Raw genomic sequence first — 19,407 nt, 5'->3', positions numbered from 1 at the left:
TAGGCGAATTGGACCTTCTTAATTCTCTCTCTGTATACCCGAACAGGTGCTGGAATGTGGCGACTAGGGGCTTTTCAGAGTAACTTTATTGCAGTGTTAATGTAAGCCTACTGGTGACAATAAAGATTATTATTATACTGGCTATGCCAGTAATGTACACATCCCATGATGAAAACAAAAATTCACATTGTTCAATCAAATCAATATCATGTAACACAGTTCAATTCATGTATCATTCTAGATTAATTTTAATCACAAGTGCATTAAAACATTAGAGGCATTCTACTACGCTATCAACTTGTGACAAAACAAAAGAATCAGACTTACCAGTAATTCCTACCCCCTACACAATTGTTGAGCCATTTACAATGGTGATCAAATGCGGCTACACACTTGTTACACTGACTGCAGTGTTTGGACTTCAAACCTCTGTGAACCAAATATAATACAAATCTGTAATTAGATTTTAACAGATTATAAAGACGAATAAGCGATTTTGGAATTTGTTCACAAAAGGTCCCTGGTGGACCATCAAATGCTAAAATACAGGCAAAACAACAACTTGCATTTATATAGTGACTTCAACGTAGTTAAATGTCCACAGATGCTTCACGACAGCAATACAAAACAACATTGGACACCGAGCCACACATTAGGGCCAAATAATCAATAACTTGGTCAAACGGGGCAGCACGGTAGCACAGTGATTAGCACTGTTGCTTCACAGCTCCAGGTTTAGATTCCCGGCTTGGGTCACTGTCTGTCCGGTGTCTGCACGTTCTCCCCGTGTCTGCGTGGGTTTCCTCTGGATGCTCCAGGTTCCTCCCACAAGTCCCGAAAGAAGTGCTGTTAGGTGATTGGACATTCTGAATTCTCCCTCTGTGTATCGAAACAGGCGCCAGAGTGTGGCGACTAGAGGTTTTTCACAGTAACTTCATTGCAGTGTTAATGTAAGCCTACTTGTGACACTAATAAAACAAATTTTAAAAGAGGTAGATTTTCGGAGTACTAGCTTTTACTGATCTGGCATGTTAATGGCTATAAACAGATGAATGAGCAATGCACTAACATATTTCATCTCCCTTTTCCTTCCTTCTCCTCTCCCTATGCATACATATTTCCATTGGCATGGGAACTTTGAGCCATTAGAAAAGTAGTCATACTGAAGGATTCAAATTAAATTGAAAAACAGTGCAGTTACGGCTGAGTACGGGTATCTCTTCAATGCTTCCTCCACACTTCACTGGAATAATCCTTTCCAGATATTTTGTAAAGTCATGATATTTCACACGTTCTATCACTTCAAATTATAAAAGCATAAATCCTACAACCCTGTTTCACTTTATTTTCCTAGCACAAGACTGATGAAACATTGCACTCCCTTCAAACCTGTTAACTGCTTTATTATGTACCTTTATTCGATTAGTTAATTTATTTTACCCTTAAATGTTTCAAACATTTTGCCTTTACTCTGGTACGCACCTCCTTCAGAACCTAAATCCCTTTCTCAACTGTCAAAATTTAGCACCCATCAGCACTTTCATCAGCAATGATCAATATTAATGTGAATTAAACGGCTAGCGAAAAAGTCATCCTGACAAATACCAAACTAGTATCTTAGTTTCAGATGGGAGAGGAGAAAGAAACAGGGAACTGGCACTTCAAAGGAGACCACTGATTGCCATTATAATGGCAGCAAGTGAAGAAATCAATGGAATGGTGACTCAGGAAACTTATCAACCATTGTGATGTCAATGGAGCTTTCAGGTCATCATTGGACTGTATACATTTAATCAGAATCTACATGCAATCTCTGCACCGATCTGACTGTGCCACTCATGTATTGCCAATTCGGTAATAGTGACAAAACCAGAGTCTCAGGGAGGCAATTTGATTTGTTCAGCTTAACAAGAAAAAAGCAATAATAATGCATTTTGGGGGGAATGGGCAATTGAGAGAGAGGTGCAGCATAATTTGTGGAAATAATACAAACAAAATGTATTTCATAATGAGACAGAAACATGCATCCCTACACACCCTCCTTCACCCCATCCTTCCTCCTTCATTCCATCCCCCATCTGCCCCCCCCCCCTTTCACCCCATCCCCTCCTCAAGTCAAGCCGATCCCCCATATCTTCACCCACCTCCTCCTCCTTCACCCCATTTCACTAGGGAATCTGGAACTTGCATTAACCTCCTTTCCAAAGAGAATTGGATTCAAGCGAGTTGGACACACTGGTCTTTTGCTCTTTCCCCATATTCAAAGTGAGGTCAGACTGGTGAGATAAAGATTGACCCTTTTCTGGCTGTAAGCCTATGTGAAATCAGTTTGGCTAGCCTCAATCGAGTCTGCAGTGAATAGTATAAAACATTACTTAATTTAATTCTAACGGTTCATATGTTCCTATCACAAAGAACAAAAGAACAAAGAAAATTACAGCACAGGAACAGGCCCTTCGGCCCTCTCAGCCTGCGCCGATCCAGATCCTTTATCTAAACCTGTCTCCTAAAGAAATAAAGTCAATAAAGAAGCAATAGATTATTCTGTCCAACAGAATAACGTTTTAGATACTTACACATCAACTTCACAAAGATAGCAGTGATGATTTTCAATAACATGTTTATGTTTGTTGCGGTCAAACACTGGAATTCGCCTATTATAATGTTTAGCTCGAACATTCTTATCAGCTGGGTCGATGCTGGCCGAAGTCAAATGAATAACCAGGTGGAAAGTAAACATAACACCAAGCCACTGAAGTAGAACGTTAAGGTTAAAAATTTCAGAATATTATAGATGGTTACACTATAGTTTTATTGTAAAACATCACATCAATTTTGGAACAAGCAAACTAAAAGATTACTATAAAGCGACTTTTGTTAACCTTAAAACTGATCATGTAAAATACAGTACTGGATAATGCATAGCCACAAATTAAGACATACGTTGCACAAGCAAGTGACACCAATTGCCATGTGAATCAAATATTTGGGCTGAATTGATGTTGGGTATAATTACCAAAGGATATGATAGATTTGATTTACACAGCATTAAAGCCTCTGTGGATAAAAACAATGAATAATTCTGCCATGCAAGAATGAATTCGGACATGATAATGAAGCTGTTCCAAGATGGTTAAGTCATCAGGTTTCAATGTGCATTGACCATATTCCAATTATTTTCTTTGTTCAAATTATTGGCTTTACCAGGCAATATTACATGTCAAATAAACATTTCATCTCTAGAAAATGGTAACCTGAGCAACAGAGTAATACTTTTCAGCAAATGTGGACAGTTTATCATTCAAATGATTAAACTTCCAATTGTATCTGCTTTCACTGTATTAAGTACAAAATAAAGGACCGGTGATTAGTGAACAAGTGAATGTCTGTTTTGCTCAGTAATTAATAATGAGCTGACAAGATTCATATTCTAAAATCCAGTACATCTCAAAAGTTGGTTAGATTATTAATTAAAATCAAACAAGTTGGCTCCAGCCCAACAGCAAAAAAAAAATCACAGGAATATGAATGTTCGGAGAATACAATTCTCTTAGATTAATAATTAAACAGAAAATCAGACCTTTTTAATTGGTAGGAATTCTACACTTAAATAAAGTTCAATGATCTCAGATCAAACATGACCGTTCTGAATGACAAATGAGCTTGTGGAGCTAAATGACTACTGTTCCTATCGTTTTTTTTTGTTCTTAGTTGATTTTCTTTTGCCATTTAAACAAAAAATTGAACACATTCCTAAATTATAGTTTTATAAATTATACACAACATACACCAATCTATGCCTGGCCAGTAAAATACCAAGCAATTTATCTGTAATTTAATACAAAAGCTATTCATATCCTGCTCCAACTAATACAAATTCACCATATTTTCAATGAACTTTGTAGGACAGCTTTCCAATTAAGTAGACAGTAAATTTAGTCAACAAATATTAGTCTTTTATGCCAAGCAGCTATTGTAAAATTTAAAATCTATCCCTTAATTAATGCTTTATTTTTCATGTTTTTGTTTCACTAAGATCTGACAGGTAATTCTGTGACACATATTACATTGAACTTGGCTGTCAATCTCGGCCCAAGTTACAAAAGTTCCACAAATCCTGTAACACAAGCACTTTAAATGCATAAAAGATGAATTATACTATTAAACAAAGAGTCAACAAAGCCACAATAGGCCGAGTAGTTTCCTTCTGGCTCTATGATTCTACGCAAGCTGATGAATCCCTAGAGTATACTCTCTACTTCAAATGGTACCACCCTTGAAACAGTCCACCTCAAAGAAAGACTCCCCGCAGTACTTCATGTAACAATGTTTCTTGCTTCTTGGATCAATATGTTGTGGAACCCACCAGGGAGCAGCTACTCTGGATTTGGTATTGTGTAATGAGGAGGGATTAATTGATGACCTCAAAGTTAAGGATCCTCTAGGGAGTAGTGACCATAGTATGGCAGCATTCAAATTCAGTCTCTGTCTCTCTCACTCGGTCACTCTGTCTCTCTCACTCACTCAGTCTCTCTCTCACTCACTCACTCACTGTCTCTCTCTCACTCACTCACTCACTGTCTCTCTCACTCACTCACTCACTGTCTCTCTCTCTCACTCACTCACTCACTGTCTCTCACTCACTCACTCTGTCTCTCACTCACTCACTCTGTCTCTCACTCACTCACTCTGTCTCTCACTCACTCACTCTGTCTCTCACTCACTCACTCTGTCTCTCACTCACTCACTCTGTCTCTCACTCACTCACTCTGTCTCTCACTCACTCACTCTGTCTCTCACTCACTCACTCTGTCTCTCACTCACTCACTCTGTCTCTCACTCACTCACTCTGTCTCTCACTCACTCACTCTGTCTCTCACTCACTCACTCTGTCTCTCACTCACTCACTCTGTCTCTCACTCACTCACTCTGTCTCTCACTCACTCTGTCTCTCACTCACTCACTCTGTCTCTCACTCACTCACTCTGTCTCTCACTCACTCACTCTGTCTCTCACTCACTCACTCTGTCTCTCACTCACTCACTCTGTCTCTCACTCACTCACTCTGTCTCTCACTCACTCACTCTGTCTCTCACTCACTCACTCTGTCTCTCACTCACTCACTCTGTCTCTCACTCACTCACTCTGTCTCTCACTCACTCACTCTGTCTCTCACTCACTCACTCTGTCTCTCACTCACTCACTCTGTCTCTCACTCACTCACTCTGTCTCTCACTCACTCACTCTGTCTCTCACTCACTCACTCTGTCTCTCACTCACTCACTCTGTCTCTCACTCACTCACTCTGTCTCTCACTCACTCACTCTGTCTCTCACTCACTCACTCTGTCTCACTCACTCACTCTGTCTCTCACTCACTCACTCTGTCTCTCACTCACTCACTCTGTCTCTCACTCACTCACTCTGTCTCTCACTCACTCACTCTGTCTCTCACTCACTCAGTCTCTCACTCACTCAGTCTCTCACTCACTCACTCTGTCTCTCACTCACTCACTCTGTCTCTCACTCACTCACTCTGTCTCTCACTCACTCTCACTCACTCACTCTGTCTCTCACTCACTCACTCTGTCTCTCACTCACTCACTCTGTCTCTCTCACTCACTCACTCTGTCTCTCTCACTCACTCACTCTGTCTCTCTCACTCACTCACTCTGTCTCTCTCACTCACTCACTCTGTCTCTCTCACTCACTCACTCTGTCTCTCTCACTCTCTCTGCAGAAAAAAAAAAGCATTCAAATTCAGTTTGGGGGTGAGAAAACGGAGTCCCACACTTGCATTCCGGATTAAACAAAGGTAATTACATAGGCATGAGGACAGATTTGGCAAGAGTACAATGGGAAGGAGGGCTAAATGACAGGACAGCTGATGAGCAGTGGCAGTTGTTTAAGGCGATACCCAATTCCTCAGAACTAAAGTGAGGAAGAAAGATGGTAAGAGGGGTAAAAAAACATCCATGGCTAAACGACGAGGCCAAGGATAATATAAAGACAAAAACTAAGGTAAATCATATTGCAAAGGGCAGTGACAGGCTGGAAGATTGGGAAACGTTCAAACATAAGCAAAAGGATACTAAAAAATAATAAAAAGATCTGAGGTAAATTACAAAAGAAAACTAGCGCAAAATATCAAAAAGGATAGCAAAACGGGTTTGTCATATGAAGAGAGATTGAACAGTTTAGGCCTAAAATCTCTAGAGTTTAGAAGAATGAGAGGAGATCAAATGGAGGTATCCAAGATGGTAAAAGGTATGGATAAAGTGGACATGGAGTGGATGCTTCCTCTTTTGGAGCATTCTAGAATGAGAGCCTTAGGTTAAGAGAACGCACATTTAAAATATAGTTGAGGAGAAACTACTCCTCCCAAAGGGTTGTGAATCTGGAATTCTCTACCCCAAAGTGCGGTGGATGCTGGGACAGTGAGTAAATTTGAGGAGGAATTATATATTTTGAATTGATAATGGGTTGAAGGGTTAGAGAGAACGGGTTGAACGGTGGAGTTAAGGCCAGGATGAGATCAACCATGATCGAATGGCAGAGCAGACTCAATGGGCCAAATTACCTAATTATGCTCCTATATGTTATGAACTGTTATCATGAATCCAATTAGAAAGAGCAGGTATATGATTTGGTACAAAGGCACCGAAACTCCAACCCAGCTCAACTGATCTGAATCAAATAAAAATGCAATCCAGAAATACTATGAGACTATTAGTATTGAGATAGTTCTGGAGCACACCCCACGTCAGACACAAAAACCGACAGCAACATTCGATTGAAACAACTGATTACTTTTAAATAGCATTCATTTCCAAATAATATATAATGTATGCAAAGATTTATTTTTGTGAAATCCGGCACGTAAAGATCAAAGTATACACAATACAGGATTAATTGTCCTGCAGCAGTCTGTTAATCAGATTTGTCATTGTATGGTTTCAAATTCCAAAATTGACAACTATTACTTACAACTTTGTGTTAACTGTTAATATATTTGGCAGGAGTCTTATTGGAAGTTTTTATTTATTGAAAACATAGCAAGCAAGCAATTAATACGTTTGATAAGCTCACCTGTCATTGAAAACTTCACCAGTGTGATAAAGATAACCAGGACATAGAATATGTATAATAAATCGGAACCGTTAAAATGTTTGATAACTAACTTCCAACTATCAAACCTTCTTTCCCCAATTGGATGAATATTTAAATATTCAGAGCTTGTAGTAGTCTTACACTGATAAACTGGGATCCTACTTATTGTGCCTGAAATTTTCTTGCCCTCGTTCTCGGCAGGCAGGAAAGCCACTGAGGGCAGAGAATACAACGGGTGTCCCCAAACGGCTTTTACACCGGTGCGATTTACTATTACCAGTGTCCCCGTCCCCGTTAATGACATATTGGGGTTCCTGCCGTGAAAGGTCAGGAGCTCCATTACCATCCATTTAAATATCATTATCCGGCTTCCCCACTCTATTATCCCCCCCCGTCCCACCCAACACGAGTATTTCCTCCCTGCCAGCATGCTGACACGATGGCCGGGTTTACAAAAGATCAGGACAAATGGAGACCTGACGACTGGTCCAGGCCGGGGCCAAATGCGCATGTACAGCCCCTCGAGGGCAGAGGGTCACTGCCCCTGGCTTCCTTTGGGGAGGTTTGGGGAGGTTCGGGGTGGGGTATTTCTTTTTTAAATTTTTTATATTGTTTTGAGATCAGGCCACCATTTAAAAATGGCTCCCCGATCTGTCTGGGGCCAAGGTTGCTAGCAGAAGCAAGCATGACGGCGAAGGGCCCACCTCCAGAATTTTGTTTTGAAACTTTGTCAAAAGATATGGTGGGAAAAGCCAACAATGCAGCCAGTTGTGCTTTTCCTGCCTGTGCAGGTTAAGTTGATTAGTCATGCTAAATTGCCCCTTATTGTCCAAGGATGCTTAGGTTATGTGGGGGTATAGGGATAATGTGCTCTTTCAGAAGGTCAGGCCGAATGGCCTCCTTCTGCGCTGTAGGAATTATATGGTCCTACTTGATCAAAAGGAGAGAAACGTCTGCCCATCATCTCTGGTATTGCAATCCTAAACCACACAGCCCACCACTGCATTACATGGGCTGTCAGGAAAATAATTTCATGGGCTTTAGACGAACACGAAGAATTCATTTGAAGAAAGGGGTGGCATGGAGGCACAGTGGTTAGCACTACTGCCTCAGCACCAGCGACCCGGGTTCGATTCCAGACTTAAGGGACTGTCTGTTTGGAGTTTGTACATTCTCCTCATGTCGGTGTGTTTCTCCTCCGGGTGCTCCGGTTTCCTCCCACAGTCCAGAGATGTACAGGTTGGCCATTATCAATGGGTTATGCGGATAGGGCAGGAGAGTGGGCCTAGGAAGAGTGTTCGTTCAGAGAGTCAGTCTAGACTCGATAGGCTGAATGGCCTCCTTCTGCACAGTAGGAATTCTATGGAATGTTGGAAAAATCATTATGGCACGTCTCAAGAGTAAGATGCTCAGTGATTCTCTTTGTATCAGTCTGACATTCAGGAATTAATCATTTTATGGAATAAGCTAGCTAAAAGAGCAACAGCCACGGTCTCCCAAAGGCAATCATAACATTAGAGACCCTGAAAGACAAAGGCACGGCTGGGCCAGTAACATTACATCCTTCACCCACCAGGGCAGCAGGCTGCCGCTGCAGAACAGACCTCTTAGTCTCTTCTCTCTCTATGAAATCATTTGGAGGAAAACTGAAAATTTGGAACTCTTCCGAGAGATCTGGTTGAGAAACCTACACTAAAGATTTGGATACATAACCTATGCTGACAATTCAGTTCATTACTGAGGTGTTGACAAAGAGATATTAGAACAGGTGATCAAAAACTTCCAGGGGTGAAGCAATGAAAATCGGAGATGCTCCAGACGCCAGAGTTAGAGGAGAGCATACTTTTTGGAGGATTCTCAGGCTAGTAGGTTACAAAGAACAAGGAAAAGTACAGCACAGGAACAGGCCCTTCAGCCCTCCAAGCCCGTGCCGATTATGATGCCCTAACTAAAAAACCTTCTACCCTTCGGTCCGTATCCCTCTATTTCCTCCATATTCATGTACCCATCCAGATGCCTCTTAAATGTTGCTAATGTGCCTGCTTCCATCACATCCTCTGGCAGCGCGTTCCAGGCACCCACCACTCTGCGTTAAAACCTTAGCCTGCACATCGCCCGTAAAAACTTTTCCCCTCTCACCTTGAACCTGTGCCCCCTTGTAATTGACACTACCACCCTTGGAAAAAGCCTCTGACCATCCACCCTGTCTATGCCTCTAATAATTTTGTAGACCTCTATCAGGTCTCCCCTCAGCCTCCGTCTTTCCAGTGAAAACAATCCTAGTTTATTCAACCTCTCCTCATAGCCAACACCCTGGTCAACGTTTTTGCACCTTCTCTGAAGCTTCCACGTCCTTCTGATAATGTGGTGACCAGAACTGCACGTAATACTCCAAATGCTGTCTAACCAAGTTTTTATATAGCTGCAACATGATTTCCCCAACTCCTGTACTCAATGCCCTGGCTGATGAAGGCAAGCATGCCATATGACTTCTTAATCACCTTGGCCACTTGTGTTGCCACTTTTAGGGAACTGTGGACCTGCACGCCCAGATCCCTCATTTCTGTGCCCAAGTCTTCAATCTATCTATATCCCGTTGTATCCTCTGACAATCCTTGGCACTATCAGCAACTCCGCCAATCTACAGGTCATCCACAAAATTACTAATTAGACAACCCACATTATCCTCCAGAGCATTTATATATGCTACATACACAGAGGTCCCAGCATTAATACCTGCGGAATACCACTAGCTACAGATCTCCATTCTGAAAAACACCCTTCTACCACTACTCTTGGTTTCTATAACCAAACCAGCCCACCTCGAATCCCGTGCGATTTTAGTTTTGTATTAGCCTGTCATGTGGGGCCTTGTCAAATGCCTTACTTAAGTCCATATAAACTACAACCACAACCCTTCCCTCATCAATGTTCTTTTGTCACATCTTCAAAAAACAAGTTGGTGAGACATAATCTTCCCCGCACAAAACCATGCTGCCTGTCACTAACTAGTCTATTTTCCTTCAAATGTGCATTTAATCTATCCCTCAGGATCTTCTCCAAAAGCTTCCCCACCACTGATGTCAGGCTCACCAGCCTATAATTTGCTGGATTGTCCCTGCTTCCTTTCCGAAACAAGGTAACAACATTGGCTATTCTCCAGTCCTCTGAAGCCTCAGCTGTGGTCAAAGAGGATGTGAAGATATCTATTAAGGCCCCAGCTATTTCACCCCTTGCCTCCCACAATAACCTGGGATAGATTCCATCCAGCTCCAGGGACTTGTCTACCTTAATGCAATTTAGGATATTCAACACTTTCGCCTTTGATATATTAACGTTCTCAAGAGCATTCACGCACCTATCCCTGACCTCAACATCCATTATGTCCTTCTCCCTGGAGAATACCGATACAAAGTACTCAGTAAGGATTTTACCAAGTTCCTGTGGATCCACGCACAACTGTCCTCCATTGTCTTTGAGTGGGCCTACTCTTTCTCTTAATATATGCATTAAAAGACTTGGGATTCTCCTTGACCATGTTTGCTAAAGGCATTTTGTGGCCCCCTTTTAGTCCTCCTAATTCCACATTTAAGTTCCTTCCTTACAAACCTCGGAGTGTGTAGAGCATGCCAGAGAAAGAGAGCACAAGCGACTCACCCTCACCCATCAACACAGCCAAACTAACCCACATAATGGGGGAGGGTGAGCAAATACCTGGAGAGAGAGCCGTAAAAAACACAATTTCTGTTTGAAAAGTATTTTATTGGGAGGTATTTCAAATACATAGAGAACAGAAACAGGAACAGGCAAACAACAGCAACAATTAACCACGCACCTATTCCCCCATACCATCCCCTCCTTTTGCCACCCCCAAACACAAACAGAAGACAAATCCCCCACACAAAGATGCTCCAGCCCCTTGAAGAAGTCAATGAACAACCTCCACCTTGTGGAGAACCACTCCTCTGCCCCTCTTATGGCAAACCTGATTTTTTTCTAGGTGGAGGAACTCTGCCAAGTAACTCACACATGCCCCTGCTTTTGGCGGCTCGGTGTCTCGCCAGCATAAAAGATCTGCCATGATCAGGGAGACAAAGGCCATCACGTCAGATTTTCTCCCCACCTGCACTCCCGGATCGTCTAACACATCAAATATCGCCACCCACAGGCTCGGCGCCACCTCCATTCCCAATACCTTCGACATTATGTTCGCAAACTCGTCCAACTTCAGACATGCCCAAAATACATGGACCTGGCTTGCCAGACTCCCTGCACATCGCCTACACCTATTCTCCACTCCTGGGGAAAAAATGGCTTATCCTGGACCCCATCATATGAGCCCTATGCACAACGATAAACTGTATGAGATTCCGTCTTTCGCACGACGAAGACGGGCTTATCCACCGCGGCGCCTCACTCCACACCCAGACTGGCATCAATCCTCCTAACTCCTCCTCCCACTTGGGCCAGATCCCCTCTACTGGAGCACCTCAATCAGCTCCCCATATACAGATCTGACACCTTGCCCTCGCCTATCTCATCCTCGCACAGAAGCTCGTCCTGCAGCGCTGGAGGCGAAAGCTGTTGGAACGAACCCAACTCCTTTCTCAAGGCGTCGCTCACCTGCAGGTATCTGAACCCATTCCCCTTCGCCAGCAAGTACACCGCCTGAAGCTCCTCCGATTCCGCAAACTTACCCCCCACAAACAGGTCCCAAAAATACTCTCTCCCCAAACGCCCCCAACCCCGAACCTCGCATCCAGCACCGCCAGAATAAACTTGTGGTTGCCACAAATCGGCACCCACAGGGAATTGCCTTCCATCCTACAGTGCTACCAACATTGATGCCCACACCTTCAACGCTGATACCACCACCAGGCTCGTGGCCTGGCCGGCGAGAATGGAAGAGGTGCCAACAACAGCACTCTCAGGCTGGCCTGCTCCACCCATCCCCACACCGACCTCGCCTCAACCTCCCACTTCCGTACCATTGCTATGTTCGCTGCCCAATAATTCTGCAGATTCGACAATGCCAGCACTCCCGCCATCCACCTCCGACTCCCCCCCCCACACCTCTCCTATTCCCCCCACACACCTCTCCTACTCCCCCCCCACACACCTCCTACTCACCCCCCACACCTCTCCTACTCCCCCCCCACACACCTCCTACTCCCCCCCCCACACACCTCTACTACTCCCCCCCCACACACCTCTCCTACTCCCCCCCCACACCTCTCCTACTCCCCCCCCACCTCTCCTACTCCCCCCCCCACACCTCTCCTACTCCCCCCCACCTCTCCTACCCCCCCCACCTCTCCTACTCCTCCCCCCACACCTCTCCTACTCCTCCCCCCACACCTCTCCTACTCCCCCCCCACACCTCTCCTACTCCCCCCCCACCTCTCCTACTCCCCCCCCCACACCTCTCCTACTCCCCCCACCTCTCCTACCCCCCCACCTCTCCTACTCCTCCCCCCACACCTCTCCTACTCCTCCCCCCACCTCTCCTACTCCCCCCCCCCCCACCTCTCCTACTCCCCCCCCCACACCTCTCCTACTCCCCCCCCCACACCTTTCCTACTCCCCCCCACCACACCTCTCCTACTCCCCCCCCCACACCTCTCCTACTCCCCCCCCACCTCTCCTACTCCCCCCCCACCTCTCCTACTTCCCCCCCCACCTCTCCTACTCCCCCCCCCACACCTCTCCTACTCCCCCCACCTCTCCTACCCCCCCCACCTCTCCTACTCCTCCCCCACACCTCTCCTACTCCTCCCCCCACCTCTCCTACTCCCCCCCCACACCTCTCCTACTCCCCCCCCACACCTCTCCTACTCCCCCCCCACACCTCTCCTACTCCCCCCCCACACCTCTCCTACTCCCCCCCCACACCTCGGGTTCCTACTCCCCCCCCCACACTCTCCTACTCCCCCCCCACCGCTCCTACTCTCCCCCCCCCACCTCTCCTACTCCCCCCCCACCTCTCCGACGCCCCCCCCACCTCTCCTACTCCCCCCCGCACCTCTCTACTCGCCCCCACCTCCCCTACTTCCACCCCCCCACCTCTCCTACACTCCCACCCCCCCACCTCTCCTACTGCCCCCCCACCTCTCCTACTCCCCCCCACCTCTCCTAACTCCCCCCCACCTCTCCTACTCCCTATACTCCCCCCCCACCTCCCTACTCCCCCACCTCCTACTCCCCCCCCTCTCCTACTCCCCCCCACCTCTCCTACTACCTCCCCCCCCCACCTCTCCTACTTCCCCCCCCACCATCTCCTACCTCCCCCCCCACCTCTCCTACTCTACTCCCGCCCCCCACCTCTCCTGACTCCTCCCCCCCCCACCTCTCCTACTCCCCCCCCCCCACACCTCCTCCTACGCCCCCCCCAACAACCTCTCCTACTACCCCCCCCCACCTCTCCTACTCCCCCCCCCACCTCCCTACTCCCCCCCACCTCTCCTACTCCCCCCCACCTCTCCCTACCCCCCCACACCTCTCCTACTCCCCCCCACACCTCTCCTACTCCCCCCCACCCTCTCCTACTCCCCCCCCCCACCCTCCTACTCCCCCCCCCACCTCTCCTACTCCCCCCCCCACTCCTACTCTCCCCCCCCACCTCTCCTACTCCCCCCCCCACCTCTCCTACTCCCCCCCCCCCCTCCTCCTCTTCCCCCCCCCCACCTCTCCTACGCCCCCCCCCCACCTCTCCTACTCCCCCCACCTCTCCTACTCCCCCCCCCCTCCCTACTCCCCACTCCCTCCCCCCCACACCTCTCCTCTCCCCCCCTCTCCTACTCCCCCCCCACACTCTCCTACTCCCCCCCACACCCTCTCCTACTCCCCCCCCACCCCCTCCTACTCCCCCCCCACACCTCTCCTACTCCCCCCCCCACCTCTCCTACTCCCCCCCCCACCTCTCCTACTCCCCCCCACCTCTCCTACACCACCCCCCCCAACCTCTCCTACCCCCCCCACCTCTCCTACTCCCCCCCCCAGCTCTCCCTACTCTCCCCCCACCTCCGCTACTCTCCCCCCCACCTCTCCTACTCCCCCCCACCTCTCCTACTCTCCCCCCCCCACCTCTCCTACTCCCCCCCCCACCTCTCCTACTCCCCCCCCCCACACCTCTCCTACTTCCCCCCCCCACACCTCTCCTACTCCCCCCCCACCTCTCCTACCCCCCTCCCCTCTACTCCCCCCCCACACCTCTCCTACTCCCCCCCCACACCTCTCCTACTCCCCCCCCCCACCTCTCCTACTCCCCCCCACACCTCTCCTACTCCCCCCCAACCTCTCCTACTCCCCCCCCCCCCACCTCTCCTACTCCCCCCCCACACCTCTCCTACTCCCCCCCCACCACCTCTCCTACTCCCCCCCCACACCTCTCCTACTCCCCCCCCCCACACCTCTCCTACCCCCCCCACCTCTCCTACTCCCCCCCCCCCCCACACCTCTCCTACTCCCCCCCCCACACCTCTCCTACTCCCCCCCACCTCTCCTACTCCCCCCCCACACCTCTCCTACTCCCCCCCAACACCTCTCCTACTCCCCCCCACACCTCTCCTACTCCCCCCCCCCCCCACACTCTCCTACTCCCCCCCACACCTCTCCTACTCCCCCCCCCCACCCCTCTCCTACTCCCCCCCCACCTCCCTACTCCCCCCCCCCACCCCTCTCCTCTCCCTCCCCCCCACCTCTCCTACTCCCCCCACCCTCTCCTACTCCCCCCCCCCCCCCCCCTCTCCTACTCCACCCCACCTCTCCTGCTCCCCCCCACCTCTCCTACTCCCCCCCACCTCTCCTACTCCACCCCCCCACCTCTCCTGCTCCCCCCCCCCACACCTCTCCTACTCCCCCCCACACCTCTCCTACCCCCCCCCACACCTCTCCTACTCCCCCCCCCACACCTCTCCTACTCCCCCCCCCACACCTCTCCTACTCCCCCCCCACCTCTCCTACTCCCCCCCCCCTCTCCTACTCCCCCCCCTCTCCTACTCCCCCCCCCACCCCTCTCCTACTCCCCCCCCACACCTCTCCCTACTCCCCCCCCCACACCCTCTCCTACTCCCCCACACCTCTCCTACTCCCCCCCACCTCTCCTACTCTCCCCCCCCTACTACTCCCCCCCACCTCTCCTACTCCCCCCCCCTCTCCTACTCCCCCCCACCTCTCCTACCCCCCCCACCTCTCCTACTCCCCCCCCACACCTCCTACTCCCCCCCCCCACACCTCTCCTACTCCCCCCCCCCCACACCTCTCTCTCTCCCCCCCCCCACACCTCTCCTACTCCCCCCCCACCTCTCCCCTACTCCCCCCCCACACACCTCCTACTCTCCCCCCACCTCACTCCTACTCTCCCCCCCCCCACCTCTCCTACCCCCCCCCACCTCTCCTACTCCCCCCCCACCCTCCTACCCCCTACTCCCCCCCCACCTCTCCTACTCCCCCCCCCACCTCTCCTACGCCCCCCCCCACCTCTCCTACTCCCCCCCCACCTCTCCTACTCCCCCCCCCCACCTCTCCTACTCCCCCCCACACCTCTCCTACTTCCCCCCCCCACACCTCTCCTACTCCCCCCCCCCCCCACACCTCTCCTACTCCCCCACCCCTCTCCTACTCCCCCCCACCCCTCTCCTACTCCCCACCCCTCTCCTACTCTACCCCACCCCCCCCCCCCCCCCCCCCTCCCTCAATTGCCCCCTCCGAACCTCGAACCTCTCCTAACTTGTGCAGCTGGGGCCCAGCTCTGTGCCTCATAGTATCCCAAGATACCGAAAGCCCGCCCAACCCAACCGAAATGACAACCCTCCTTAAACTAACTCCCCCATCACAACCATTCCTGGGCGTCGATTGGGAACACCTCATCTTTTTCCCATATTGAGTTTATACTCAGAAAAAGAATGAACTCCCTCAGGATCTCCATAATCCTGTCAAAAACATTTCAACCTGGATTGCAACATTAACAAGAGGTCATCAGTGTATAAAGAGACTCGGTACTCCACAACCCCCTCTCAATGCTCCTCCACCCCCTTGAAGCTCTTAAGTGCCATTGCTGCTACTACTACTACTGTTACTACTGCTACTGCTACAACATGATTGTCACAAGTAGGCTTCAATGAAATTCCTGTGAAAAACTCCTAGTCACCACATTCTGGCGCCTGTTCGGGGAGGGCGTTACATTGTTCTGCATTACAAGCAAGCAGTTTAGCCCACTGTGCTAAACCAGCCCCTAATATCTGGCGGTACGACCCTCATTGCTCCGTGTCTTTGTCTTTCTTTAAAATGAGCTAAATAGATGCTCGACACACAACTCGTCCTTCCTCATCGACTCATTGTACATCTCCACTAACAGGGGCCCCAGCTCTGACCAAAACCTCTTATAAAATTCTGCAGGGTACCCCTCCGTGCCCGGGGCCTTCCCCGACTGCATCACGCCCACACACTCCATCACCTACCCCAGACCAATCGGGGGCCCCAGCCTCTTACCCCGTGCCTTCATTCACACCTTGGGAACTCCAACCCATCCAAAAACCGGCTCATGCCCTCAATACCCCATTGGAGGCTCCAAAATGCGCCCATTGGAGGCTCCAACATGCCTCAAATAACCCATTCCTCCCCCCCCCCCCACATCCACCCAATCTCCCTCACCGCCTGCCTACTCACCTGACGGGCAAGCATCCTACTCCCCTTCCTCCCAATCTCGTTCACTGCCCCTCTGGCCCTACGCGGCTGTCCCACCACCTTCCCCATCATACTAGCCCAAACCCCATTTGGAGCTTCTGCCTCTCCTTCAGCAGTGCCTCTTCAGGCGCCACCGAGTATCTCTGGTGCACCGCCAGAATGCACCACCTACATCCTATGCGCCCTAGTCGAAATAAACTCCCCTCTAACCACTGCCCACAAACGTAGCCGCCGAGACTCCCGTGTTATTATGCTTCCACACAGTTCCAGATAGCCACCCCTATCTTCTTACAGACATTCCGTCAGCCAATAACCCCATATCCAACCTCAATTGCAGCCTCTGGGAGCTCGCCCCACCATCCACAAATCCACCCAGTGTGACACATGGTCAGACACCACCATCACCGAATACTCAGTCCCAACCACCCCCGCCAATAGTACCTGGTCCGGATAGAAAGAAAATCAATCTGGGAGCACCCGCTGCGGACACATGGAAGAATGAAAATCCCTTCGCCCTCAGTCTCTCAAAACCGCTACGGTCCGCCACCCCCATTCGCTCCATAAATCACAACAACTCCTTCGTTATTGCTGACACCCTCATAGACCTGGGCACGATTGGTCCAGCCCCAGATCCAAACACCGTATTAAAATCCCACCCTCATGATCAATCAGTGAATGTCAAGGCCTGGCATCTTTGCCAGGACTCCTCCTCAAACTCCACATCATCTCAATTTGGGACATAAATATTCACTAGCACCACGTGTGCACCCTCCAAACCTCCCGCACACCATCACAAATCTAGCCCCGGGTCCGCCACTATGTTCCCCACCGAAAAGTACACCCTCTTATTAGCCAATACTGTCACCCCCCCACCCCCCCCCCATCTTCATATTCAACCCCTAAAAGAATTCCTGTCCTACCCATCCATTCCTCAGCCTCGTCTGATCCACCACCTTCAAATGAGGCTCTTGCAAAGCACGACGTCCGCCTACAGACTCCTCAAATGTAGGAACATGTGCAATCTCTGAACCAGCTCATTTAAATATCTCGAACATTCCAGGTAATCAGCCCGTCCCCAACCATCTCCAAAGTCCAAGTCTATGGTCTCACAAAAATTTCTTACCTCAACCTGGCATGTCCATATAGAAACCTGGCCCTGGTATATGACCGTCAACCAGGTTGGGTACAGCACCCCAAACTTCACTCCTTCCTCGACCAGGATCCCGTTGACCCTGCTAAACCCAGTCCAGCGCGTCACCAACTACGCACCCAAATCCGGTAGATCCGAATCACATTCTTTCCCAGGTGCACTTTGTCTCCTTCGCCCACGGCAGAATCCTTTTCTAAATATCCATGCAGTCATACCACCGTCGCCCCCAGCTGCTCACCAGGCCTACTCCTCAGCAACTGTGTGCTCAATCCACCTCGGGAGTGGGCGGTGTCGATCAAAGACTTCCTCCCCACTAGCTTTCCAAGCAGTTAGCGACATATTTTGTGGCCTGCGTCCCCTCAATGCCTTTGGGCAATGCTAAAATCCAAATTTTTTGCCTCCTCGACCGATTCTCCAAATCGTCCACTTTGTCCCTTCGCCATCAGCATAATTCTGCCTCTAATGAGGCCAACCGGTTCTCAAGGTCCATCACCGACTCTTCCACTTTTGCAGCGACACTCTATGCGTGCCTCCAATCTCTGCTCCACTCTCTCAATGACTGCCTGAATTGGGTCAACCACCTAGCGAGGTCTTCTGAGGCCTACTGTCTTTTCTGTAGAAACTTGACCGTCAAAAACTCAACCAACTGCTCCGTGGACTGCTGAGCGGGCAGCGGCCACAGAGCTCTCCGCCATCTTTCCTTCTAACCGCACTCCATGAAAGCTCCTGTCTGACTGTTGCCACTTTATAGTTACATTCCTTGTTTGATAGGGCTGAGACATGCCCACTCGGAGGAGAATTCTTAGCTCTATCTGATCCTGTACTTTGTACCAGCAAACAAGGACCAAATAATTCCACCTCATGTGCAACCACTCACTGGAATTTGGAAAAGCACAATTTGACCCCCTCACACACTAATTTATTACTCAATATTTTAAATTACCAATTTATTGCTCTGACTTTGTTTTATTTTGCTCCGGTAGTTGTGTCTTTTCTCATACTTCAACACTATTGAAATTCATGTTTATTGTTGCGTCAAATCTAATCTTTTCAAAATTTGCACATCAGCCTCTGGAATGTGAAAAAAATTGAAATGCGGTCCTTCGCACAAAAAGGTTGGACAAACCTGGGTTAATGAGTTAGAAAATAGGCTCATATCGATGAAGGATGTAAAGTGTGAATGCCAGCTATGAAACATAGAAAATAGGGGCAGGATGGGACCATTTGGCCCTTTGAGCCTGTTCCACCATTCATTATGATCATGGCTGATCATCCAACTCAATAGCCTATTCCCACCTTCCCCCCCATATCCTGTGATCCCCTTCCCTCCAAGTGATAGATTTTTTTTTTGAAATTTATTACAAGCATGTAACAAAACAGGTTACAGCAAATAAACACCCCGGGAAACATACTTCCAAGCAAACCAATTCTCCAGTCTGGAGACATTTTCCCTCTTTTCACACC

The 19,407-nt window shown here is 49.2% G+C and overlaps 1 protein-coding gene across 8 annotated transcripts in view; it reads right to left on the bottom strand.

Annotated features, from left to right (window-relative positions):
- Positions 1 to 19,407, bottom strand: part of zdhhc1 (zinc finger DHHC-type containing 1) — a 134,073-nt gene that overhangs the window by 52,361 nt on the left and 62,305 nt on the right. For all 8 annotated transcript variants that reach the window (XM_038806819.1, XM_038806824.1, XM_038806822.1 and 5 more), the window contains 2 exons: positions 2,577 to 2,752; positions 328 to 429 (listed from right to left, as the gene is read on the bottom strand). In XM_038806819.1, the coding sequence (XP_038662747.1) occupies positions 328 to 429; positions 2,577 to 2,752 (278 nt within the window). The remainder of the gene's footprint in view (positions 1 to 327; positions 430 to 2,576; positions 2,753 to 19,407) is intronic.

The sequence above is a fragment of the Scyliorhinus canicula genome, chromosome 9 (genome assembly GCF_902713615.1).
Source record: "Scyliorhinus canicula chromosome 9, sScyCan1.1, whole genome shotgun sequence".
NCBI lineage: Eukaryota > Metazoa > Chordata > Chondrichthyes > Carcharhiniformes > Scyliorhinidae > Scyliorhinus > Scyliorhinus canicula.
The sequence above is the reverse complement of the archived record's forward strand: the minus strand, read 5'-3'. Positions and strand labels throughout refer to the sequence as shown.